At 48.6% G+C, this 26576-nt stretch overlaps 1 protein-coding gene across 23 annotated transcripts in view; it reads left to right on the top strand.

Moving 5' to 3' along the window:
• The window catches only part of Rgs3 (regulator of G protein signaling 3), a 117042-nt gene that overhangs the window by 13222 nt on the left and 77244 nt on the right, over window positions 1-26576 (top strand). For 18 of the 23 annotated variants that reach the window (XM_051187930.1, XM_051187938.1, XM_051187939.1 and 15 more), the window contains exons 1-3: window positions 18455-18636; window positions 19866-19956; window positions 20450-20505. In XM_051187930.1, the coding sequence (XP_051043887.1) occupies window positions 18598-18636; window positions 19866-19956; window positions 20450-20505 (186 nt within the window). In that variant the 5' untranslated portion in view covers window positions 18455-18597. Of the gene's footprint in view, window positions 1-6235; window positions 6287-8928; window positions 8988-9941; window positions 10037-11014; window positions 11084-18454; window positions 18637-19865; window positions 19957-20449; window positions 20506-22516; window positions 22930-26576 lie in introns of those variants that run through there. The other 5 variants (XM_051187944.1, XM_051187945.1, XM_051187946.1 and 2 more) reach the window with 3 other exon arrangements.

Genomic DNA, 26576 nt, shown 5'->3' on the forward strand with positions numbered 1-26576 from the left:
GGCCACATGGCAATACACAGATTGGTTTAAAAAAAAAAAAGGGTTAATTTAGTTGTGAGGGCTAGTCAGTAATATGCCTGAGCCATTGGTCAAACAATTATAATTAACATTAAGCCTTAGAGGGGGTACTTGGGAACTGGCAGGAGGGATGATTATTTAATAAGTGGCTGTGGGGACCAGCAGGCAAGAGAGAAACAGGTCCAGCAGGACCAGACAAACAGGGAAAAACTCCCAACTACATGTGGTGCCCTGCCTTGGTCACCAGATGATGTGAGAGCCCACAAGAGTATAATAACCACAATGAAAAGACACAACTCACAGATACAGAGCAAAGCAGATGCTGCTGCTGATCCTGCTGCCTTCATCCAGCCATTCTGCCCAGGGGTCAAAAGAAACAACCCCACCATCTCTCCACTGCTTGGTCTCCAACCACACCAAGTCCAAGTGAGAGCAAGAGAGAATGTGCGTGTGTGTGAGAGAGAGAGACTTCCCCTAGCTTATTAGTTGTCATATAGCAGAAAAGACCACACCCTAGAGCTGGTACCCCAAGGCTATAGGCAGAATGAGTTCCCACAACATGTAGGTGTGTGTACTCATATATGAGAGTGCATGTATGTGGGGAGACTAGTTCACATCAGGTATCGTCCTCTATTGCTTTCCACATGATTACTATTATTGCTGTTGTTATAGCTGCTGATGTTATTTTGACCTTGTGTCTCCCATTAAACCTGAAGCTCAATGATTTGTCTAGGTTAGCCAGCAAGCACTAGGGATTTACCCGTCTGTCTCTCTCCAGTACTGTGGTTACAGATGCATGCAGCCATGCCCACCTGTTGTGCACCCTCTAAACCCCCCCTCCCCACTTCAGGAGCTGAGGACTGAACCCAGGGCCTATTGCCTCCTGGGAAAGAGTTAACCCCCCCCACCCCAATCCCTGCTTTTTATGTGAGTGTTTGGGATCTAGACTCAGATCCTCAAGCTTGTGTGACAAAGACTTTTACCAACTGACCCACCTCTCCAGCTCTGTATGACAGTTCTTAGGTGAGCAGTGGTTTGAGGGTAAATTGTTTTAGGATGATTTGTAACACGAAAAAGAAAAGAACCAGAGACTGACTGATATGGGAGTTCAAGCATCAAGATGAAGTTCAGAAAAGCAAGTAGTACCTCAGACTGAAAGGCGATCCAGGCTCCACTAAGCCTTAGACTGTTGCCACACCTCAGTGTGGCTGAAGACTCCTGAGACTTCACTGTTTTCTAGTCCTCAGTGTGGCTGGAGAATGAATACTCGATACTGAGACCTTCTCCTGTCTTATATACCTCCCTAATGCTGGGATTAAAGGCATGTGATCCCAGGTGCTGGGATCATCTTTGTGTGAGTTGTTTCTTTTTTAGGACTGGATCCATCTTGTGTAGATCTGGGTGGCCTTGGACTCACAGAAGTCTGTCTACTTCTTAATTCTGAGTCCTAGGATTAAACGTGTATCATTACCTCCTAGCTTCTAGCTTCTGGGATTAAAGGTGTGTGCCTGGCTTCTATGACTTGTGGCTGGCTGCTCTCTGAATCTTTAACAATCATAAATTTCTGAAGCTTTAACAATCATAAATAATATGTCACTACAAAGATTGTTGCTTTATATGAACCTTGTAGATGCATTCTTGACATATCCCAGACTGGCATGGGCCCTCTTGAGGATATGTATCTGCTGACCCTGGAGTCCAGCAAGAGGTTGCAGCCCACATCTTGCTGTTTTCTAAGCCAGTCTCCCTGAACTGTATCCTGAGAGAGTTTGTCTTCCTGTGGTTTTCTGGTGAGCAATGCCTGCAGGGCAGACTTTCTTTGGCTGCTTCCTTTTGGATGTACAGTGAGCCTGTGCCCCTCAGTCCTGTGCCTAGCAGAATTGGGGTTTGTTGCCCTCTCCAAACTTTTTAAGCTTACTCCTTCAGTAGCACCCCTGGCCAATGGGGACTTTGGCTCTGGGCCCTGGGTAACCGGTATACCCTTACGGATTCTTTGAGCACCCATTGCCAGGATCCTTTGAACATAGAAAAGATGCCCAGCTACAGTCCTGTGGAAACAGCCCTTTCCAACCCCCAACTCCTGTGTGTACACACAACCTGAGGTGATGACGATAGGTCCTCAGCGTCAGTACTCCAAAGCACTTGGCACTCTCTCAGGCCACACTCCTGATTGTGGAGGAAGGAAGCAGGACTATTGGAAAGGACAAAATGAAGGTGGGGAGCATGTGCATGTGTTGCTTGTGTTTTTGTTTTTGCTTTGTTGTTTTCAGAGCAGCTGAAGACTCAGGATTCAACCTGTCATCCCTTTCCCCAGTGGCTCATTTCTTTAGATTGGATATTTCTGCCATCTCCTTGGCACTTTTTTTTGTCCCCTTTATTTTAAATTAATTTTTATGTATTATTATTGTTGGTGTGTGTGATGTGTGCATGTGAGTGTGGGTGTGTGGGGGTCATGGCATGGATATGGCAGTCAGAGGACTACGTGTAGCAGTTGGTTCTTTCTTTCTACTGTAGGCTCTGGGTACCAGACTCAGGCTGTCAGGCTTGTGCAGCCAGCTCTTCTGCCTGCTGACCCATTTAGTTAGCATTCTCTTGGCTTTTTTTTTTTTTTTTTGAGACAGGGTCTCTATAGGTACCTGTATGTGTCTTGGAACTCACTTTGTGGACCAGATTAGCTTCAAACTCAGAGACCCACCTACCTCTGCCTCCCAAGTGCTGGGATTAAAAAAACGTACCACCATGCCTGTTCCCTGTCTCTTGGCTTCTTGAATAAAGCTGTGGTACCTTGTCCTGTGATGGAGGAGGAGGTGCCGGCTGGGGGCTGGGGGTTCTAACAGACTGCTGCACAGGAACTGTGTTGGGCCACAGTTTTGTTCTCCAGCCCTGGTTCTGGGGATCCTTTGGGTTCAAGTCACTGTCTACACCAGGTATAGTAGCCACCAGGCAACATGACTTCAGGGTCCTTGAGTGCTGGACATTTGATAGAGGAGGGGAAAACAGAGGAGGCAGTATAAGCCCATTCTTGACCTAATCCTCATTGGTGAGCCTGGGCCCTTAGGCTCTCTTTGAGTAGACACCCTTGGCAGATCTTATGGACTCATCAGAACTCTGAGCCAATCTTTGACCTAAATAGTGATTCTCAACATGTGGGTCACAACCCCCCCCCACAGAAAATCTCTATCTCCAAAAATTTTTATGATTCATAACAGTAGCAGAATTACAGTTATGAAGTAGCAATGAAAATAATTTTATAGTTGGGTCCACCGCAATGCGAGTATTAAAGGGTCATGGTATGAGGAAGGTTGACCTAGGACCATTCTGTATTTCAACTCCAGCTTTGGCCTGGCCCTACTTACCTCTGCTGTATACAGAAATCTGTGCATTTAGATCTGCCCTCTGTCTCTCACATTCACCAATGGGACCAATGGCTGTTTGTGTATGGGGATATGTCTCCATTTCTGGGAAGGGTTATTGTTAGGGATTATATGGTGTAGCAGTTCCAAGGGCTTTGCAAATAGAGCATGTTTGGACCAGAGCTGACTTTGCACTGGCAGTGGTTTCAGAAACAAATAACATTTCATGCTAAACCTAGATGCCACTGGGTTGGTGAGCTCTGACCCATGACTGCTGGCCACATCTGTTTCAAACCTTCCTCTCCCACCCCACTCTGGAGCAGGCACTGGATCTGCAGCAGATTTCTAGGCACTAGGGAGCCCGAGAGTAGCAATTTCAGGGACCTTGAGATAATCGTCCTGTGGGCTCCCATGCATCCTTTCATCCCAGGAACTCATCACTGTCCAGTATCATCTGAGCATAGCTTGAAGTGCATTTTAACCCTATCATTAGTCCTGTCTCCCAGCCACGGGCACTGTGGTTCTGGGAGAGAAGTGGGCAGTTGGTCCTGGAACTAGAATGGCCCTCCTGGGCCTGTAGCCTGGTCAGGAGAGCAGGAAGAATACTGACGGGTAGAAGGCTGCAGTCTGAATAGCTTGTGGATTGTACCAGTGTGAGGACTGAGGGGTTCCAGGTTACTGTGGTTCGGGGCCTCTTGCAGAATTTCGAGACACAGGACTCCCTTCTTTTTGTTATCCACAGTCTGCTCACTTGTCTTCTAGTCAGTAATGAAGCCCAGGCCTCAGGCGCCAGCCTATACAGAGGACACACACAAACACACAGCTGGGACAGTGACAGGATGTCTCGCTGTGCCTGCCGAAGGAGAAGGACTTTGGGCATCGGGTCTAGAGGAGACAGTCCAGAGCTGGCAGGACCAAATCAGGTCAATGAAAGTTACCAACAGCCCATTTAGATGGAGCATCAAATAGTTATTCAAAAGAGAAAGTGCTCTTCTTATAGGAAGTGACCTTCCCTCACTGGAAGTGACAGGGCTAGGCAGGTGAGTACAAGGGCCTGACCCTGCCCTCAGCCTATGTCCCTGGGTGGATGGGCTCTTGTGACTGTCTGAGACTCTAGAGAGACTGCTAGACTCAGAAGTTTCGCTATGTCTGGGAAGTGATGGGTATGGCTGTCTGTGAGGATGACTTGAGGGGTTTTTGTTTGTTTTCTTGGTTGGTTTATAATCTCCCTGCCTCTGTGTGTGTGTGTGTGTGTGTGTTTATGTATACAAGTGTGGGAATAAATGTGTCAAGACACATGTATAGAGGTCTGAAGACAACCTTGGATGCTGGTCCTTGATTGCACTTTGTTTAAAACATGGTCTCTTGTTGTGCTGGCTAGTTTTCTGTCAACTTGACACATCTGAGAGGAGGGAACCTCAATTGAGAAAATGCCTACATCAGATTGGGTTGTAGGCAAGCTTTAGGGCATTTTTTTTAAATTAATGATTGATGGGGAAGGGGCAGGCCGTTGTGGGTGGGTGTTATGAGCAGTTTTCCCACATTAGCCCCAAATAACACACAGAGACACTGTATTAAATATAAAGCTGTTGGCCTGTTACTAGCTCTGTCTAAATATTAATTCATTTCTATGCATACACCAGCCTAGCTGACCCTAGGGCTTCTGGAGATTCTGTTTCCACCTCCTATCTCCTGTAGGAACATGGTGATTACTATTCACTACTGTGCCAGGCTATGGGTTCTGGAGGTCTGAACTCAAGTTCTCACACTTGCACGTAAGTGCTTAATCCAGTGAGCCATTTCTCCATCTTAACCTAAAGTCTCATTTTATTTTTATTTTATTTAAAATAAAAAGAGAGAAACCAGAAACAAGCAGTCACCAACTCAGGTCTCCATTCTTTGCCTGCAATTTTAGTTATAAAAATGTTGCTGTTCATGGAAGCATTTATATTGTTAAAATAACGAGAGTTGGAAAACAACGTAAATTGGAATTCTTAACTACTTCCATCTAATTCCCATTCCCCTTCCTCCAGGAAAGTCTGGTTTTAATTTGGTGTCCTTTTAACACATGCATGCACACACAACAGGTGTTTTGCTCTCCAATTTGTCCCCTTTAAAAACTGGAGCAATGGTTGAGAGCACTTGCTATTCTTCCAGAGGACCTAGGTTCGGTTCTCAGCACCTACATGGTGTCTCGCAACCATCCCTAACTCCAGTTCTAGGAGATCAGATGCCCTTTTTTGACCTCTGAGGCTCCAGACATGCACAAGAAGCACAGATATATATGCAGGCAAAACACTCACATATATAAAGTAATCTGAAAAACAAAAACAAAACCCTTGTCAATAATATCCCAATGCTAGGCCACATAGAACCAGTCCATGCCATCCCCCGGTACAGTTGTAGATGATTTTATAGGCATATTTCCTTTTGTTCAGTAGCCTTGTGTGCATATATGGGTAGCTTGTCTGTTAGGCAGGCACCTGACTAAGAGGATGCACATATAAATTCCAGTGTATATCACCAGCAAAGGCAACCGGCCCTTCTTTTGGCAGAGGATAACAGTGTCTTGTGCCCTACCCCTTTGGCAGTATGTACACTGTCCACTGTCAGCCCTGGCTGCTTCCCTGTGCAGGGGTGAGCTCCCCATCATCAGTATGGCATCCATCAGGCTGAAGCCCCTGCAGAAGGAACTCCTGGTAGGGAGAGGAGGCAGAACCAGCTGGCTCTGGAGGCCCCTTCCAATCAGAGATTATGCATGCCTTTGGATGGCCTCATGTGGGTGCAAGAACTCCTTTTACCACCGTTGCTCAGTGTCCCTGACAAGAAGCTGAGGTAAAGGTGCTTCTTTTATTGTTTCCTAGGTCAGCTGAAGCTGTCCATTGATGCCCAGGATCGGGTTCTGCTGCTACACAGTAAGTATGGCTGTGTGTAGGCTCACCAAGGGAGGAGAGTGATGGTCCCTTCCTGCCTGTAGCTGGACAGGACATGGTGTCACTATGGTGTCTTTCCTTTTCCTATAGCATTCTGCCATTTGTCCACTGGCAAAGTGGGTGCTCACTTGGGACACTTTCTGTAGACCCAGTGTCTGTCCTCACTCTGAAGTCTGGAGTTTGTATTCTCAGCAGGCTGCAGATGTCTGTAGACACCTCAAAGTTACACTTGGGCCAGGCCCAGCAGGGCCTGTGGAAAAGCCTTCCTAGCTTCCCTGCTGTCTTTTTTTTTTTTTTTTTAATCCTCATTATTTTGTTTATTCACACAATGATGGGCAGCACAATGTTATGGTTAAGGTCATAGCCTTTGGAGCCAAGCCACTAGAATCTGAGTCCTGGCTCTGATGCTTTGCTTACTAAGTAAAGCTGAGCAAACTCAGTTTTCCCCTCATACAGTGCTGGAAATAACAACCATCCCACTCATGGGTTGTTTCAAGGATTAAATGAGTTATACTGGTAAAGCACCCAGCACACAGCAGAGGTGTCCTGTAAGATAAAATGGAAAGCCATAAACTGCAAAGTTAGTGTTTGAGCACAGCCCCTGTGCTAGGGGCTGTGGACCCCAAAGAGAAGTACCTCCCCGTGTCTACGTGGTGCTGTGGGTTGCCAGGGAGGACTTGACTTGCCCATTTAATCCTTTTGTCCTTCCTTCCACTCAGCATGTGAGTGTTTCTAAGCTTCTGATGTGGCCCTTGATGTCTGAACTCTTCAGCTTAGCTTGGAAGGCCCCATCTGTCTCTCAAGGCTTCCTGGCTCTTGTGCAAGACACTCTCTATCCTCATTCTATCTACAGGGTGCCCCACTCCCCAGGAGTGCACATAGCTTGTCAGTGCTCTCTGTCTTGGCACAGGAACGACGGTTCCTGTGTCTATAATAACCTTCCTCTTTTGTTGAACTCCCTCCTCAAACGAACCTTTCCTCCCTCTGGTTTTGCCAGAACTGTGCCTACCCAGGACACCAGTGAGCCTCAGGAAGGAAGGTTGTATCTGCTCCACCCCCAGCAGTGACCCCTTGTCCTTACCCAACTCCAGGAGCCCTTGGTTGCTCCCTGTTTTGGGTCCTCATCATAGCCTGGCCACACTGTGCCACTGTGAGTTTGGTCTGTCCTCCATGATAGGAGTGCAGTGAGGGTGTGGTCAGCGCTACCTTACTGCCATCAGGAAGACCCAGGAGGTCACCAGGCCTGGATCCTGCCCAGGAAAGCCACACCCTAGAGGGGAGGAATATACTCTTGGGGAACAGTAGCTAGGATACAGAACAGAGAACAGCAGGCGCCTGAGGTCCATTGCTCCTGGCCTTAAGGGGCCCAATGTGAAGTTCCCAAGGACTAAAAGAGGGGTGTTCCGGGCCTGCCAGGGTCTCTCTCCAGCTGTGCAAACAGTTTTTGCAAAATGCATCTTGGCCCCTGCCACACCATTTGTCCTGTGTAGTTTGCTTTGGCTTCCCCCCAGCCTCAGCTCTTCATCCCTTCCAGCCTGGCTTCCCAGGCCTCATGCCCCAGACTACTGAGGCTCTGTGTGAGCCAAACACAGGGCCAGACCAAACCAAGGACAAAAGAAAACAAGAGATGTGGGTTCAGTTAGACCTATTACCTGATTGCTGAGGACATCAGGCAAAAGAGCCATTCTTACATTTATAGCGAGCATTCCTATCTATCATCTATCTATCTATCTATCTATCTATCTATCTATCATCAATCAATTTATCTATCATCATCATCATTATTTTCTGTTCTGTTGATAGTGCTGGAGATCCATACTAGATAAACACTCTAGGTAAATACTAACTGAGCCACACCCCAGCCCTTATTCATTTTTTTTTTTTAAGTTAGCAAACATTTTGTACAACAGTTTCTTATTGGCCAGACAGTCTATTAAGCATTTTAAAAACATTTTAAAAGGACAAGTATCATATGAGTGAATACCACCAATAATTCTTGGAGAAATGGAGCTCTCAGTCTGAGAAAGCTGGTAACTTCCTCCAGTACACATGGTTAGTGAATGGTGTGGCTGGCTTCATGCATGGCCTGTCTACCTCTGGATTCAGGCTTGTGACCATTCTGTGACACTGTCCATACTTAGCGCTGTGCCCCTTGGGCAGCTTGGGCTCCCATCCTTGGTGACTGTCTTGAAAGATAGAGAGAGCAGTGGGCTATGAGTCAAGAGACATAGGTTCTAATCTAACTGCCATTCCATTGCTCTGTGATTCTAGTGATTCTTATATCTTTGTGTCCTCCTGGTGGCCAAATTTCCCCCACTCAGTGATGGCTTGGACTGAATACATTTTAAGTTCCCCTCTGGCTATAAGACTTGGGGAATGGAATGCACTCCATGCTGTAGCATGGTGCGGGTGCTTCCAGAGCATAAGGGTGGGAGAGTGGCAATACACTAGGCAGAGATGGACTAACAACCTTTAGTTAGCATGTCAACCAAGAGACCAGGGTTAGGGGTCAGAGTCCTACTGCCCACAGATATGTCTTGTATTTCCATACCCTTCCATTAGTGGGTATATGCTTATGCTGTGTATTCCCACTTACTCACCCTAACCTTTCAATTCTCTCTTAGTTATAGAAGGCAAAGGCCTGATGAGCAAAGAGCCTGACAGCTGTGATCCCTATGTGAAGGTATCTGATGGGACTAGAGGCTGGTGTGGGGTCCTGCGGAGCCATGTCCCTGACAGAAGTCTCAAGGTCCAAGTACACATGTGGGTTTGGGGCCTGAGGTAGTGGCTAGAACCTCATCCACTGGGTCCCTGGTCCTTTATGAGGCCCGGTACTGGCCTAGATCCTTGCTTTTTGACTGACTTGTTCCTCAGGGCTTTGGGCAAGAAATCTTAGTGATCCACATGGTGGGTATTGTGACGATGCTGGTGACTGACACACAAGCTTTCTTGCAGCCAGCAGCATCTTCATCCCTTTCCCTACCAAACTGAAGCAGAATCGCCAGGCCTGAGCAGGAGAGTGGAAGGGGTATCTCTGAAGGCTGGAAGATGTTAGACCCTTGCAGTGAATGGAGAGAAACATAAATGGAAAAGATACAGGAAGCCAAAGGCCAGGGACATCCCAGAGTACTGCAGCCAAGATGCTAGGTGCAGGCCTTATGTTCTCTTCCCCTTACTTCCTGAAGTCCTTCCTGCCAAGAGCTGGAGACAGACTTGACAGGAACAGGCTGGATGCCTGAGGCAGAGGAAGGAGGCCCCCTTAGTGAAAGCATGGCCTTGGGGCTTCCCGGGGAGGGAACAGAATGCCCAGGGGCTCCTGGAGACTTAGAAGGGAGGAGGCCTTGGCTTTGGGGAAACCTTCCTAGTTGAAGCAAGAGTAGAGAAGATAGAGTTATACCCTATCTCCAGAGGACCTATTGCTGCCTTCTTGGTACCACCACCATGACTCCCTGTCCTGGTGTCCATTGCACTGGCCCCAGGCTCCTTGCCTGTGATGGGGACTTTGCTCCATCCTCTTCCCAGGCTCTTTGAAGAACCCTGGGAAGCTTTTAGTTTGGAGCCATGCAGAGCTAGCTGCAGGGCTTAGGTGATGATGTGGCTCTGTGATCACCTAATGTTTTCACTTTCTCCACTCAAGATTTCTTTGATCCCAGAAGACGACCAGCAGTGCTGTCAGAAGACACAGACCATTCCGAACTGCAGAGACCCAGCTTTCCATGAGCATTTCTTCTTGTAAGAGTCGGGAGCAGCCCAGCCCACTAGGGGAGAGGCAGGGAGGCTTTGTCTGGGAAGGTCTCAGTTTGCCTGATCTAGACACAGATCTAAGCAGAAAAACAGCGGCTTCTGAAGGATGCCTTTGTTTTTTCATCCCCTGTGTCCTTGCATCCCTGGCCTGGGCCCAGCAGAAAGGCATGCAGCAATAACATCACTTGGCTGGTTCTCCTGACTATGGTCGCCAGGGCTGGCAGCATGCCCACCCCCACCCCCAAGAATAGCCAGTTCCCCACTGTGCCTCTGGCCAAGTTTTCACCTTCAACAGGAGGAATTTTCCGAGCTGAGGGGCGGTATTACCTGCTCATCTCCCCTTTTTTATTTAAACTCATTAACCTCCCTGAGCCCCAGCTTCCTCATTCCTAGAATGGAGTTAATAATAGTTCCCGCCCAGGGAGCTGGGGACTTTTAAGTGTAACACAAGGCAGTGCCCATCAGAGTGGGAGCTGCTCTTGCTATTACTAGTATTTCCCCCCCATCTCTGGGCACTCTGGGGCCAATGGCAAGGTCATGGACATTTAGTCTTTTCCTGGTAGAATTATAATATTTAATATTTTGGTTTTCCCCACACTTCATGACATAAATTTTGCATGTTATACAAATTTGGACAATAGGGGATGAACAAAAAAAAAAAAAAAAATAGAAAATACACAGAGCCCTCCTAGCTACACAGATATGCCCTGTCAGATCCCTTCGTTCATGTGGGCGTGTGTCTGTGTATGTGTTTACAACACAGGATTGTTTCATACTGGTGTGTCCCAGCCTCCTTTTTGTTCCTAACAATGTAATATACACGCGAAATGACTCATCTCCCACACTGTGGCACTGTATTTAGCCATTGTAGATTCCTTCTCAACTGTTGTAATCACGGCCAGCTCTGTGAGCCTGGCCTAGAGCTGGGCCCTTCTAACTCTCTGATGGTTCTGCTTTGCTTCCTAGTCCTGTTCCGGAGGAAGGTGATCAGAAGCGTCTTCTGGTGACAGTGTGGAACAGGGCCAGTGAGACCAGGTGAGCTGGACTGAGAACCTTCTCTGGGTTAGGATTCCAGCATGCAGTAGGGGACAAGTGCCTTTGGGATAAATAACAGACCCTGAATACACGGAGCTCCCTGAAGCCCTATCACATGGAAGTGATGATTTAGGGGAGGTCGAGACAGTGTGGTCGGCGAACATTTGCTGAGCTCTTGGTATCAACAAGGCTGGGTTTAAGCTCCCAGGGTTGCCAACTAGCATACACAGAGACTCTGGCACTGTCTGGGGATAAATTACAGTGACAGCATACACACATAACCCAGTTCCATAGGACACTGCACTGTTTTCACAGGGTCTACTTTGCTCTGAGTCACTGCTGGAGCCAGTACATACACATGCAATGAGTACTAACCTCATAGAATATAAAGGAGATTAAGTGCATGAAGGTGACTGGGAGGGCTTCATGAGAAAAGTAGAATTTTTAACCTGGGCAGAGAGTAAGAGTAAGACATGGAGAGAAGGGAGGGGCGTTCTGGAACAAGCAAGGCATAAGTGATGAGCAGGAATTACTGAGGAAACAGGGGTAGTTATGGTGGCCTCAGGCGATCATGAGGAGGCCTGGATTAGGTGTGCAGCGTGTTGTGGAGGGCATCCAAACAGACTGATCTTACAGGTGGTGGGAGACAAAGGAGGCAGCTGGGGTTGTGAAAATGAGAGGCAGATGTTATGGTGTGGGGTGGGAGGTGCCGTAGGCAAGCATGAGGATTGGCTGCTAAGGAAAGCCCATGCAAGCATTTACCTTCTAAGGCTGACAGGGCAGGAGCAGAGTGGGGCTCACTTCACAAAGGGCAATATATGAAGCTGGGAGACCTGATAGCCAGTAACACTTGTCTAGCCAGGATAGGATAGGACTGAATGGACCGAAAAGGGGCCCCATGTGAATGAAAATCAGCTCGGTTCTCCAGCCTAGACCTAGAAAATGTTTTGGGGGTTGAATGCTTTTTTTTTGTATGTGTACCATGAACCTAGAGATTGAACCTAGAGCCTTGTACACACTAGATAAATATTCTGCCATTGATCCACACCCCTAACTCCTGAATTCTTCTTAGCTATTGTGCTCTTCTGTGGTTCCATTTAACCTGAAGAGTTTTTGTTTTGATGGAGCCTACTTTTCATCATAGAGTGATGCTCAACAAGCGCTGGGCACTCGTGCGGCTCTCTGGAGCGGCAGTGAGAGAGACTTGAGGGTGTAGGTGGGGGAGGGGGCATCTCACCCATAACAGTTGCCTCACTGGAGTGTTGAGATGAGTCCAGGCCAAGAATGCATTATCTCATTTGTGTACTTTGTGCTGAGTTCCCAGGAGAGGTGACCAAGCCTCAGGGAGATTAGGTCTTGCCCAGGGTCACCCAAATAGTGAATAGTAGAGCTGGGAAGATAGACAGTTGGATCTAAGTTCTGTCCTTGTTGTCGTATTGCCCCTTGGCCCAAAAGGACAGAGTGGAGAGGGTGGGTTTGTGAAGTGAGGTGGTGTCTGAGGACTCACTGGTGCTTTGAGAGGACCAGGTGCAAAGTAGGCCTTCAATAGAGCTCAGGTGGAGTTGGTGGAGGCCCAGCCAGGTGGATCCATAGGTCCTCTAGAGAAGGGTGTTCCTCTTTAGTGCCAGTTGTCCTCAGTCCTGGTTGTACATCAGAGAACACAGGTTCCCAGGCACCACTTCCAATGGCTAAACCCACATCTCCATCAGCAGAACCTGGAGGTCTACACTTAAACAAGGCCCCATGGTGAACTGTTGAAGACAGTTTGGTGTCTGGAATGCTGTTTGGCTTCTGGGACACACCTGAAGGATACTCACTGAAAAGAGATTGACAGACACATGCCATAGATCTAAGATTCAGGAATGTGTTTGGAAGGTGAAAGAGAGAATTGACCGGAACATCATTTGAACGTGGTACTTAGCTATGAGAACAGGAGGGAGGGCCAGATATACCTTTTGGATGGTTGGTGGTGCCACTGGCAGTTCGTGAAGGGGAAGGTGAGATCCTGGTGGCTAGAGCCCCAGTGAGAGAGTGGTGTCTGCATGGTATGGATGCCATGGACCTCCCAGGATGCACCGAGTGGCAGACCCTGGCTTTGAAGGGTCAGTAAATTGCATCAGAAGCACTAAAGGAGCCCGGAGGAGTATCAGAGAAGCAGAGGGACACTCTGCAAGCTGCTGGTGGAGGTGAGGGCTGGAGCTGAGCCTTCCCTGGGAAGCAGGCAGGCAGAGCTGCCAGAGGAGCCGGCAATGCGGGTCACATTTTTGGAAGAGAAAATGAAGCTGGGGAAAGTGAGTCAGCCCCCAGCGAGGCTGCCTGATCAGGGCACTGTCTCCACTAGTTGCCTATTTTGGGAAAGTGAGATTCTTTATTAAATAAAACACAGCCAGCCTCGTGGTCAGAGTCCCAGCCCTAAGCTCAAGAGAGCTGGGGCAGGCTCAGGCAGGCCTGCCCGTGGAGCAGATGCTCCACGGAGGCCAAGGCCATCAGCACCATGCTGGCTGTTTTCAGCCTCCCTGTGTTCTCAGCCTGCTCTTCTTTATCGACCAGAGGAGGCCTCTAAACTGGAGCAGACAAACAGCAACTGCAGGAAACACAGGCTCTTACAAATGCTCCCAAATCAAATTGTTTTTCTCTGAAGGACAGACATACTATTTATCTCTGTGAAAGACCACCACGGAAGGTGGGAGGCAAGTTTACTGAATCATTCTCCTTAAAGCATTTCCCATACATCATCTCATTTAACACATGTTTGGAGGGGTAAGAATTATGACTGCCTTTCTCTTCAAAGGCTTATGAAGGTGTAAGACCTCGAGATTATATAACAGCTGGTATTTAACAAGCATTTATTCTATGTGAACTTTAAGCCCATGGCATGCCTTATCTAATTTAATCCCCACTCAGCTCTTTTATGGGTGAGGAAACAGGCACAGAAAGCTTATGTAACTTGTCCAAAGGGGGAAAAAAATCAGCTGCAGATCCAGGCAGTCAGAAAGCAAGTTTGTGCTTGTAGTCATATCCCAGTGTACTGGCCTGCCTCCCGCGGGTGACAAATGACTTCAAAGCCATTCTCCTTCCCTGTCAGTGGCTTGTTCCACCAACCTCAAGATGTTTCAACACATGTAGTGTGTCTTTGTATAAACCACCCAGTCAGATGTGTAGTAGGCACATTCTGAAATCTGTAGGCAACAAGAAGGAAAGATTCTCCCAGTGGTGGCTGTAGATTCCTACTAGAGACAGGATATACCAAGAAGTCCTGCTGGGGCTGGGGTGATGGCTCTGTGAGTGAGAGCACTTGCTGTGTAATCATGAGAACCTGAGTTGGAATCCCCAGCACAGATCTAAGAAGCCAAGCATGGCAGCACACAAGCCTATAATCCCAACACAGTGGTGGTCAGAGACCCAAAGATGATTGGGGTTTCCTAGTTGCCTGTCTAGCTCTAACTTCACTGAGAGACCTTGTCCTGGTGGGTTACAGCAGAGATGGGCAGAGCAGGGCCCCTGACATGGTCCTCTGGTGTGTGTGTGTGTGTGTGTGTGTGTGTGTGTGTGTGTACATACACCGCCGATCACAGATGCTCGGCATCTTGGCATCGAGGAAAAGGAGCTGTTGATTTCAGTGTATGCCAGCATTTTGGTAGGAGCTGAGGAGAACCAGTGAGTGTGTGAAGGAGAGCCAGTCTCACTAGCTGTGATGCTGTGGGCCAGACTTCCCCCAGCTCTGTGCCTCAGTTTCTTTGTCTGTAAAATGCAGTCATCTATAAAGTTTTTTTCTCCCCAATTTCAAAGTTCTGTGAGTATTAAAAATAATAGCTACTTTCATAAAATATCTTGGTAAGCTAAAAACAAATGATATGCAAGGCTAGAAGGCAGATTTCAGCTTCCAGAAACACAGAGCCCCAATTCATCTTCCTTTTCTCTGCCCCACCCACCTGCCTCTCCTCCAGTGGATGGTTTTCTAGCAAACCTCACACATTTTCATGTCTTATCAGTATACTGTGTGTGTTTGTGTGTGTGTGTACATATATGGCAATTTCTAAAGAAACAGACCCATAGGCATAATCACACTCAGATAATAGTAATCCATCTATTTCCTCGGGCACTTTGAACACAGAGCTAAACTGTTTGGAAGTCCCATTGGATGATAAGCAGAAAGGCATAACGAAGCATCTGATATCATTTAAAGTGCTTTCTGAACCTGTAGCCAGAGAATAACCTTGGAGAAAAATGTAATTGTTCCTCTGAAAGACATTTGAAAGACAGTGTGAAAGACTGTTGTAGAAGACTATTAATAGATTTTTTAAAAAAAAATTATATATGTCTAATTAAATAATGGACTCTTCTATGATAACAGTAGCTGCATATATCAAAGGTCTGCTTTGCCGTATGGCAGGCACCACCCTTAGTACTCTAGGGACAGCCTCTCCTCTAGCCCTTTTACAAACAGGATCTTTGTGCCAAGTATAGTGATCTAATATCAGATAGCTTATGACCAGTGATGGGTACTTAGCCCAAAGAAAAAAGTGAATAGAAAAACATGTACTCAATTTAAGGCATCGCACTTGAAATAAAGATTAAATTATATAACCATATGATACAAAATAGTTCAAGGTTCTCAAATGAGCAGATTGATGTGGCTTCCCCAAAATGTAATGCTTCGTCTTGCAGTAAGCTGAGCACTGTCCTGCCATGTGCTCCATAAAGTCACCTCTGAACCTCTGCACTTTTTGGTCCCCTCTCTCAATGCTTTTCCTCTCACTCTTTCTGGCTCTGCTCATTAGAGCTCCTGCAAGCCTCCCAACCCCAACTGCCTCTTGTGCCTTCACAATTTGTTGCCCGCACCGTTCATCTGTCAATCTCACTCCATCTTGTGCCAGGTCCTGTATTGCTCTCTTGAACTGCTATTTAAATTCCTGCCTATTTGTCTTATTTCCTTAATACTGGGGCTCCTTGCCCAGTGCCTGCCAACCACGGGCATGATGGATTCCCCCATTTGTCAAGCCTTCGCTGAGTGCAGAAGCCTGGAGCTGAAAGCCTTGGCAGTCAGCAGTGACCAAGGCGTGGTTCTAGAGCCTCTTCACAGAGGAAAACTGCCAGCCTCTCCTACATGGAATCAAGTTGGTAAGCCAGCTCGTACCTTGCCGTATGCCTAGGCTGCTTATATAAGCAGTTCTTCCTCCAAAGGGTTTTCAAAAAGCAGCCTTCAGAAGTAGCTAATTGAAGAACACTCAGAGAGAGGTTCCTGCTTGTGGACATTAATTGTGACAATTTACTCTGCCTGAATGATCATGAAATCACTGGAGGCCCCTTAGCAGGAAGCAAAGCTCAAGGGAGGCTATTAACCATTTAGCATTCTCTAAGCGCCAGGGAATAAAAATTCCACTCACAGCAGAGTAGGGAGAGGCAGTGTTTATTACAACTAAACCCCCAGCCTGGAGATGTGGAAGACTGCAGTGGTGGCCTGTGTGAGTGTAAACTGTGCATCACCTCACTACCAGCCAAGGGGCTCCCACATGTGCTGATGAGAAAAACAAGCTTGCCAGGGGCGCGCTGGCAGAGCCTCCAAAGGCTGTCCTCATGCTGCAGCTATCTGGGTGATCGCTGCTTGTGGGAGTCTAGCCTTCCTGTGCCACTCTGACCCCTTTCCAGGAGGGAAGGATATTTGTTCAGAACAGTGGGGTAGGAAGGTGAAGGGCTTTTTCATAGGGTGACCGTATTACCTTCCTTGAGTAGTTTATTAATGATAGGAGAGGACAGTGAGGAGGAGAAGCCCATGAACCACAGCTGGAGACGATGCCAACCACTGCCATGAAGAGGAATAGTTGGATGAACTCTGAGGCCCCCGTCTTGTGGCTGTGGTTTATAGCATATAGCCAGGCGGGCTGCCAGTGTTGAGGACCAGTCTGCAGTACTCTGTGTCCTGTCCCTCACTTGACTTGGCCGCCTGAGCGAGGCTAGTTTTGTTGTGCTTATAACTATCAGATGGCAAGCTGCCACCCTTTCCAGAGAATCCAAACAATATGTATTTGTGGAGGCTTCTCGACCTCTGCTTGACCATGGGTGGGCGCCTTGCAGAATCCCTGGAGAGCTTTCCTTGAACCTGCCTTGAACCAACTGGGTTTAGATCTAGGCATGAGTTCTATCTATAACTCAAATTTCAGGCAGGTTTTTGGGCAGCCCTTTGATGCTCTGTTGTTCAGAGTTACCTCCCGGGCCTGGCCCCTATAGACCAGCTTTCTGGGAGGAACAGCTACAGGGAGTTTACTATGTCCATCTTTGCTTTAACACTGTCCCCTCCAGGACAGGCCAAATCCTCCATCTACGTGGGCCCTACAGATAGTAAAAAACTGCCAGTGTTATGCTCCAATCTAAATATGTGTGATGTTTCTAGATAGTAATTAAGCCCATCTACAAAGAAATCTTGAGTTGGGAGCTGTAGAAAGAGAAGACCAAACAAAACAAAAACTCACCTAAATATGTGTGATGTTTCTAGATAGTAATTAAGCCCATCTACAAAGAAATCTTGAGTTGGGAGCTGTAGAAAGAGAAGACCAAAGAAAACCAAAACAAAACCAAAACTCACAAAAGGCTCAAGTATCAGGGTTAAGTGAAAAGCTGTAAAATAATAGATGTACTTAAAAATACATTTATACACTGCACCCCCCACCCCATTGCAAAAGCAGCAACTATTCCTGTGAAGAATTGAAAATCGCTAACAATTCCACCTACCAGACACAGCCATTGTTTTTGTCTTGTAGTTCTGTTTCCCATGAAACTGCAGCTTTCTACAGGTTCTTTCCTGTGACAGTAGCAAGCTTTGGTGTTTCATTAGCATCAATCGATGCTATCATTATTAAAAGCTGTTAATATGTTCCTGATGGTTGGACATGTCTCTAGGCACTTTGAATTCCTGTTACCCGAGAAGTCCAGCTTGAACTTTACCCCTAATCCCAGGTCTGACAATGTGTGAGGCCTGACCTTGGTTCATGCTTGCCTGTCCACTGACAGTTGAGTCAGTGGTATTATTGTGGGTCATTGTGGCTTTTGTGTGTTGGGTATGTCTGGAACTTGGTCTCCAGCCATCTGAGAAATGCTAAGGTCCTGCTCGGATGTGAGGCAAAGCTATGTGAGCTGAAGTCCCAAAGCTTTCTTTCCTCCTACTGCCTGTCCCCAGCTGAGGTGGTGGCTAAGATCAAGCCACAGCACCTACTCAGCGCCAGGACAGCTAAAACACTCATGGTAGTCCTGAGCTCCTGCAGCATCAGAGAGTGCAGCATTTGCCCAGGCCTAGGATGCCCAGGGGAGGGGATCAACCAAGCTTGGTGTCTTCCTCTGGAAACTGAGTAGAACTCTCTGCTCACCTCACTAAGTGGGAAGGACAAAGGGACAGAAGCAGGTGGAAGTGCCCTTGGAATCCACATGTAGACTGTGGAACATTTGACAGAAGACTTCCTTGAACAGACAGCAGGGGACTTACTCTCTGCTCTTCTAGGCAGCGTGCACTCATCGGCTGCATGAGCTTCGGGGTGAGGTCCCTCTTGACTCCAGACAAGGTGAGTTCACAGGAAGCACCTGGAGCAATAGCCCACCTAGGTTGGCTGGTATAGTCACACTGGCCCTGGAAATGCCTGGGTTGAGCTGCTCTCTGATGTTGGTAGCCTCATTTATAGACTTTTACTATCACTGGGCTAGGTAAGGGTTTGGGTCCCCTTCCAGAGTGCAGTTTGGCAGCCCCTAGGCTCCCTGGGAAGTGCCGAATCTGGTAGATTCCAGAATGCCAGGAAATATTTTGGCAAGTCCCATGGGATATGGCTACTTCTAATCTGCTGTGGGTGAGGGGAACAGGCACCCCTGGTTCCCCTCTACAAGGGTGGTCTTTATCTGTCTTCTGGGTACAGGAGAGGGCAGCACTGGAATTGATGATGTCCCTCTCAGGCTGGGTGAGGACATGGGCTCAAAGGAGCCTTCCTTTGGGTCACTGTGACTCACCTGCCCTTAGTAGGCACTGCAGCCCCAAACCGGAAGTTCTGAAATAGGGATGTGTGCGTGTCTCACACATCTTGAGAATGTCCTTGTGGTCTGTTTTGTGTCCCTGCCACTAAGCTTTGTGTCCTGGAATGAAGTCACAAGATGGCTGTGTGGAGGTCCTTTTGACCTCCTGGCTTCAGCCTTGGCTTCCGTCTTTTCCGAGGACCGAGAGAAGGTGCTTCTCATGGAGACTTGCACAGAGGTCTGGAGTATCTACTTTTGCAGCCTCTCTGCTGCTCTTCACTCTTTCATTTTTGTTCTGAAAGCAAATATTTAACACACACCTACTGTTTACCAGGCTCAAAATTAAGTATGTCAAAGAGCCTGGCTGGAGGCAGGAGGCAGGAGGCAGGAGGCAAGAGGCAGGAGGCAGGAGGCAGGAGGCAGGAGGCAGGAGGCAGGAGGCAGGAGGCAGGAGGCAGGAGGCAGGAGGCAGGAGGCAGGAGGCAGGAGGCAGGAGGCAGGAGGCAGGAGGCAGGAGGCAGGAGGCAGGAGGCAGGAGGCAGGAGGCAAGTCCATAGTTCTCCAGCTCTAAGAGGATAAGGGAGGACCATTTCTGTCCAGAGCATCAGGGAAGGCTTCTTGGTATAGGTGGTAGCCTTGGGGCAGGGAGGCTGGACCATCTGCTTCTGAGGAATGATGTCTAGCTGCAGTTTTTGTTGTTTGTTTGTTTTGTTTTTGAGGGGATAGTGGTACCCTGGTCTGTTCCCTCTGCCTCTTTGGTCTAATCATATCAACCCTTCCCTCATGACAGGAGATCAGTGGCTGGTATTATCTGCTAGGGGAGGACCTGGGCAGGACGAAGCACCTCAAGGTGGCTAGGCGGCGGCTCCGGCCCCTGACAGGTGTGTATATGCCCCTTGAAGTTCCTGACCCTTACTGAGTGAGGCATGGGTCTTTGCCTCCCTGGACTTCTTTCCAGTGCTTATAGGACCCCTGCCCAGGACATCATTAGCATATGAGGGACTTTTCTCAGAGTTTATGCCACCTGGCTTCACACAGATCGATCCCCTTCCTCACTCACAGAAACGTCATTACTTCTCAAGTGTCCCCTTCCCAGGCACTATGTCTCATCCTTGCTGACCTTGGGGATCCCACCTCCGCAGATGCGGTTTTAGGGCCTGCCATGAGCTTGAGGCCCAGGGCTTGGATTTCATGCCCCCTCAGTCTTGTTCTTTTCCTTAAAGCCCTGGCTCCTGGGCCTCTGTTTGCTCTGAGCCTTGGCATCCTTCTATCCTGGAAGCCAGGAACGGCCCTGACACTCTGAGCCCTGGCTTGTTTGTGCATGGGCCCTCATGCCAGTAGGAACTTTCTGACTCAGCTTTTATCACCTTCCAGACATGCTGTTGAGAATGCCAGGAGATGGGGACCCTGAGAGTGGGGTGAAACTCCAGGTAGGTGGGGACATTCCTGGTTGTGGGGCTGGTGGAACCTGAGCATGGCTCCAGGCATTTTGTCAGCCTCTTGACCCAAGAAGTGACTGTGAAAGAGGGCAGCATGTGGTGTTTGGAACTTAGCCAGTCATGCATTGTGAAGGAGGATTCTTGACTTTCCTAAGGTGTGTCTTTGGAAAGGCGTGCCATTGTCCTGTATGTAGATACTCACGACCTTTACAAGGGTGGGAGAGAGCCAGCAAACACAGATGACTGGATCTTTCAGAATTTTTGACCTCTGGAAACAGAATCCTCCCTTCCCCCCCCCCCAGGTCCCCAGAACTACTGTTTCTCCTAGAACCATGGTGGTGTCATCTTCACAGGTTAGGACTGCTGGGGCTGGGGAGTAGCCATAACTCTGAATCTGAAAGTTATGGGCTTCAGGCTTCCTACTAGCTTTGAATCTGGAGAACATTATATAGGGATTTGGAAGAATTGTCCAAAAGTTACTCAATCCCTTTGGAGAACCTGTCATGTTGACTTATGGTTTTCTTTAACTAGAAGAAGGAAAATAAAACTCCCAGGGATCAATTATTCCCTTGGGTGCTATTGTGATCTAACTCTCACCACCTCTGTGAGGGGTGGGGGGGTTGTCACCACCCCACCTTACAGATAAGGAGATACGCAGATCAATGGGTGTCATGTCACTGTGGCCATACAGACAGCAAGAGGTCGATAGCCCCTCTCAACAGGGTGTGTACTGTGCCGAACTGTCTCTAGAGTGTGAAGACATCATTGAGTAGATGCTGATGTTGGCATGCTTCTTGAACTCTTGCCTATAGATGCATTGCCATCCAGGAATCCTCGCCGTTGACTGCACTCATCCATTCCCTCATACACTGTGGGGTGGTTACCCCTCTATGGATCCCAGCCTGGTGCTGGGTTCTGGGACAGAGCCTTGGTTCAGCTCTTGTGGGACATACTGTTCAGAACACCACTGCCCAGCATAGTAGCAGCTTTCTGCCTGTGGCTTCGAGAACTTGGCTGTAGCAAGCTGGCCTGAGAAACCCAACCACAACTTCTATTTCACTTCAGGACATTTGCCATGTACAAAGGTCTAGCTCCCATTATAGAGCTAGGGTAACTTGTCAGATGTGCTTTCTATGGCTTTACTAGGATTTAAAAGCTTCCTCTAGCTTTAGGGATCATTTCCAAAGATCTCCTCACTCTCTGAGGGGGTAGTGACAATGGAGCCACTTCTGGGAATTACTTCGACATCGACACTGTTGGTCTCTAGGTAGCTTGTGAAAGACCAACTTTGTGCTAGACTCTGCATTTTGTCTCCTATCACTAAGGATACTGATCTCAAGTGCATTGGATTTGGGGGCTTATGTACCCTGAAGATGTCCATAATGCTTAGCAGAGACAATGATCAGCAGAGGTTTGGGAAAACAGGAGGTCACTTATTCAAATCCTTCATTTGAAAAATTTAGAGATGTTGGTTACCTGCCAACGATCACTTGACAACCAAATCAAGTAACCGCCTCTGTTCTAACATGAGTGAGCAGGTGGACTTATGCAGGGGCTCCTAGGAGGGCAGAGGGGGCTGGCTTCGTTCTTCACCACTCACAAGACCTGATCCTGGGACTACAAAGTACTTGACTGCAGAAACTGGGTTCTAACCTGGCATTCAACTGTAACCTCTCTTGGCCTCTATTTCTTTGTTAAGATGTGGAGGCTGGTGCCCCCATGGCTGGGAACCCACTTGCACATCTGTGTGTCATTAGTCCCTCTACACAGCCCACTTTTGTGAAAGAAGAAGCTGACTTTGCAGTAGCTCCTGAGTGCCCATCACTTTCTGCGTGTTTTGTGTTCCCTGACTTGGGTATAGTGCTTAGGGCATCCCAGATTGTCCCCACTGGGTTCGTCCACTGGATTTGCTCTCGGGGACCCTGAGATTTTCAGGGAGGTGTGCTGTTATAGAACATCTCGTGTTTTCTGCTTGAGTTTCCTTCCCTCCAGCAGGCAGTGAGGGGTGTTTGTGAGAACACTGGACTCACAGAGTGGCCCAGGGCAGAGAATGCAGCCAGAACAAAGGCGCCCTCTCCCAGCCAGGCCCAAGGAATACTAACTAGTTGACAGGAATTTTAATATAAAACTCTCCCTCTTCCTTGTCATTCCGAGATTTCAGGAAGCCTTCGGGCTTATCTGCAGAGGCACACAGCACAGACAGGGCTTGGGGAGGTGAGAGGTGACTTCCTGCCATTCTTCTGTGGGACGGGCTTCCCAGAGCGGTCATGCCAGGCTGACGGGCGGGCGCAGTGAGAGCTCCCGCTGCTGGGGGGAGAGCTGGGTTTTCATGGGTAGGCAGCTGAGGCAGGACCCGCAGCCATGAACCGCTTCAATGGGCTCTGCAAGGTGTGCTCAGAACGCCGCTACCGGCAGGTGGGTGCCTGACTCCCCTGGGGTCCCGTGTGGTTTGTGAAGTCAGGGATGGGGGCTCATCCACATAGACTCTCTCTCTCCAAGCCCTTTTGTGCCTCCTCCTGTCCCCAACATTTTGATGTGGGGGGGAAAATCGAGGCAGGGGCTGGACCCATGGCTCTGACCGCTACCTAACGCCGGGTGTTACAGTCAGCTGAGGCCAGTTCTGTGGTCCTAACCATTGGCTGGCATCCTTAATGAGATGATTTAGCTGATTTTTTGCTTCTATCACCTGGGGAGGAGGTGATTTTTTTTTTATTTTTATTTATTTATTTTAAAAAGGCATCTCAGCTCTGAGATGGTTTTGGGGCTATGGTGTTTTGTGACTCCGGAGAGCTACAGTATTGCTGACTTTCCTGTTTCTGGTGGGCAGTCACACCCATTTTGTCTCTTGTGTGTGTTGGTGTGTTGGTGCTTCTGCGTGAGATAGGCTATTCTGTGTGTGTATATGTTTTCCTCTCTGCTGCCTTGAAATGACTCCACATTCTTGTGGCTTTAGAGTCCAACTTCACTGAGTCTGCCTCTTAGCTTCTGGGCTGGGAGGTGGGCAGAGTCAGAAGTGATGGTAACCGTCACCCCTGAGACTCTTCTAGAACTAGGTTTTTCTTTCTTTCTTCCTTCCTTCTTTTCTCTTTCTTTCTTTTTGTGACAGGGTTTTTCTGTGTATCCCTGACTGTCCTTGAACTCAGAGATCTGCCTGCCTCTGCCTCCTAAATGTTAGGATTAAAGGCACGAGCCACCACCACCCAGCTAGGACTTTCTCTCTTATAAAATAAGAATGGGTTGGGTATAAAAGTAAAAGAAACCCAGATTTGGGTAGTGTCCAAGCTGAAGGGAGCACACAAGCACAGAGAAGGCCCTCATTACAATCTAGGTCCTAACTCCTTAGTGTATAGGTCACAAGGAGATGCCCACAGGGTCCTCTGCACCTGCCTCTGTCACTCAGGTATCCAGATGTTCCTCCCAGCCTTACCCGGCTCTCAGGTCCTGCCCTGCTGTCCCAACCTATGTTCCCTTCTTGGCTGCAGTTAGGTGGTGGGGCAGGGTGAACACCAGAGGGAAGCTAGTGAAATCCCAGGTGCCCTTGGGCCAAGGAGCCAGGAGACTGGGATGTGCTGGTGGTCAGAGTGGGACCTGGTGCACACATGGACTGGACCCACAGCTCGGGACTCAGAGTAAGATGTCCCCTGCATTAGAAGCTAGGGGCAGAATTGAACTCACTAAACTTTGTATGGGACCAGAGCTCTAGTCCAGCTCAGTCCCCTTTAGCTGCCTCTCTTGAGCAGTTCACAGTCCCTCGTCCCTAACATAGGAGTAGTGAAACAGAGACAAGCCTATGGGAGTGTAGGACAACTCCTATGAAGTGCTTGGCTTGTGTTTGCAGCTCACCTCTAGGGAGTGGCCAGTCAACGCTGGCAGCTAGGGACAGGAGTCCAGGTGTGACAGAACTTCAGCAACTAGACAGGTGCTGACATGGCTGAGACACAGGAGCTGCTGAGGTCCCAGAGTCAGGAGGGCACAGTCTCCCTCCTTGAGCCCAAGGTCAGAGAGGCGGGGTGGGGGAGCATTCCCAGCCTTTGGACCTTGGTTACCTTCTCTGTAAAATGGGCTTGCTGACGCTGTAAACTTGGGCTGTAGTGATGGACAGACTGTTTGGATACCACTCTCTTCATTCCTAGAGGTCATGATGGCCAGAGCGAGCGAGGTTCTGCTTCCATTACAGTCCGCTCCTCCCACAAAGCCAGGCGTCGCTCTCCTTTCCTTATATTTCCTCTCCTGCCACTCCTTTGCTTGCCAACAGGGTGGGATTGTTCTCTGGAGTGGCACTCAGAGAGGTAAAGAGGCTCCTGTCCCTGCTTGGACCAGAGCTCCAGAATTTAGAAACACATTCATCTTCAGAAGCTCACCCTCCGGAAAGGAGAGATCATCCTCAGTACCCTGTGGTGTAGGCTTGGGGCAGGGCTGGGAGGGTGCCTGTGTGGCGTGGAGGGTTGGGTGCAAGTCCCCTGTTAGCCCCACACAGTGGTTCCTGCTGTCTTCTCTGGGCCTGCCGTGGCCGGGCCACGAGAGATCTGTCATTCTTCCTCAGTCCACATTCACTCCTGGCTTTGTTTAGCTTTCTTTCTTCCCACTTTTTTCCTTCTCTTCCTGTCTTAGCTGTGTGTTTTCCCAGAATTCTTATGGGAACGGGGTATTTTCCTGCCCTCTCTCCCTCCCCCTTGTCTGTCAGATTTCCTGTTTTACAAACTTGCTTTGAATCCAGGCCCAGGACTGGTGGGAAGCAGAGCGTCGGGGACCTTTGGTCACCCTGGGCTCCTGCCTGCTCCCCTTCACTGTGCCCGGCCTTGGGGTATCATCAGGCGCCCAGCCCTAAGAGACAGCAGGCTCTGTCAAAGGCTGGTGGCACCCTTGACCCAGCCCAGGCTCACTGAACTGTTTTCTTCCTCTTCCTGGCCAGGACACCTCCTCTTGTACCTTGTTGGGAGCCACCCTGTTCTTGCCCTTTCCTGGGGTGTCCTGGGACTCCCTCTGAGATCGTCTTCTGATCTAATCATCTGAATGAGCCAGTGGGCCATGCTGCACACAGGATCGTTCTTTTTGATTTTTGAAGATTTTGTTTTAAAAGTTTTTTTTTTTTTTAATTATGTTTATATGTGTGGATAGGTGTGTGTACATGAAGGTGAGAGTTGTTGGGTCTCCCCTGGAGCTGGTGTTACAGGTGGCTATGAGACTCCTGACATGGATGCTGGGAATAGAACTCATGTGCTAGTATAGCTAAGCCGGCTGTTCTCAACCAGTGGGGTCGAGACCGGTTTAGAAGGTTGAACGACCCTTTCACAGGGTCGCATATCAGACATCCTGCATATCAGATATTCACATTACGATTCATAACAGTAGCAAAATTACAGTTATAAAGTAGCAATGAAGGTAATTTTATGATGGGGGGGGTCACCATAACAAGAGGAACTGTATTAAGGGGTTGTAGCATTCAGAAGGGTGAGAGCCACTACACTAAGCCATTTCCAAAGCCACAGATGTAAACATTCTTTAGGTGGGATGCTTGTCAGCGCCCTAACAGACAAAGCTTTTGCCGAACTCCTGCCGTGCACAAGCATGGTGTCTGGGGTCACACAGGTCTGATTGCTATACAGTTCTATTTTGGCCTCTGTTGCTTGTCATGGCCTACTTTACTTTGGAGAGATTTGTGTGGCCTTGTCCTCTCTCATAGCCAGAGACCAAGTGCCACCCTCCCCGGGTGTACCTCAGCAGTGCATGACATACAGCAGGAGTTGGATTAGAGAGTTGGTCTGCAAAAAAGCATCCAGATGGAAGGGTCCTTGGATGGAACTTCCGTGACCCTCCCATGCACGTAGCCCTGTGCAGGCAGAATGAAGCGTGTGGCTAGTGCTGGTTTATCCAGGAGGCCTTGGCTCTGCCTGTGCCCACCTCCTCTCTTGGGAACTCTCCTCCTGGCTGCTGGGAGGCTCTGCTCAAGCCTGCCTGTGCCCGTGAACCCCAGCACTCTTCCCCTGACACTGGGCCATAGGCTGAGAGAGTATGTCCTGTTTTCCCTCCCTGGTGTTCTGGGAGGACCGCTACCTGCTTGG

The sequence above is a fragment of the Phodopus roborovskii genome, unplaced genomic scaffold, assembly GCF_943737965.1.
Source record: "Phodopus roborovskii unplaced genomic scaffold, PHOROB, whole genome shotgun sequence".
NCBI classification, from domain to species: Eukaryota; Metazoa; Chordata; class Mammalia; order Rodentia; family Cricetidae; genus Phodopus; species Phodopus roborovskii.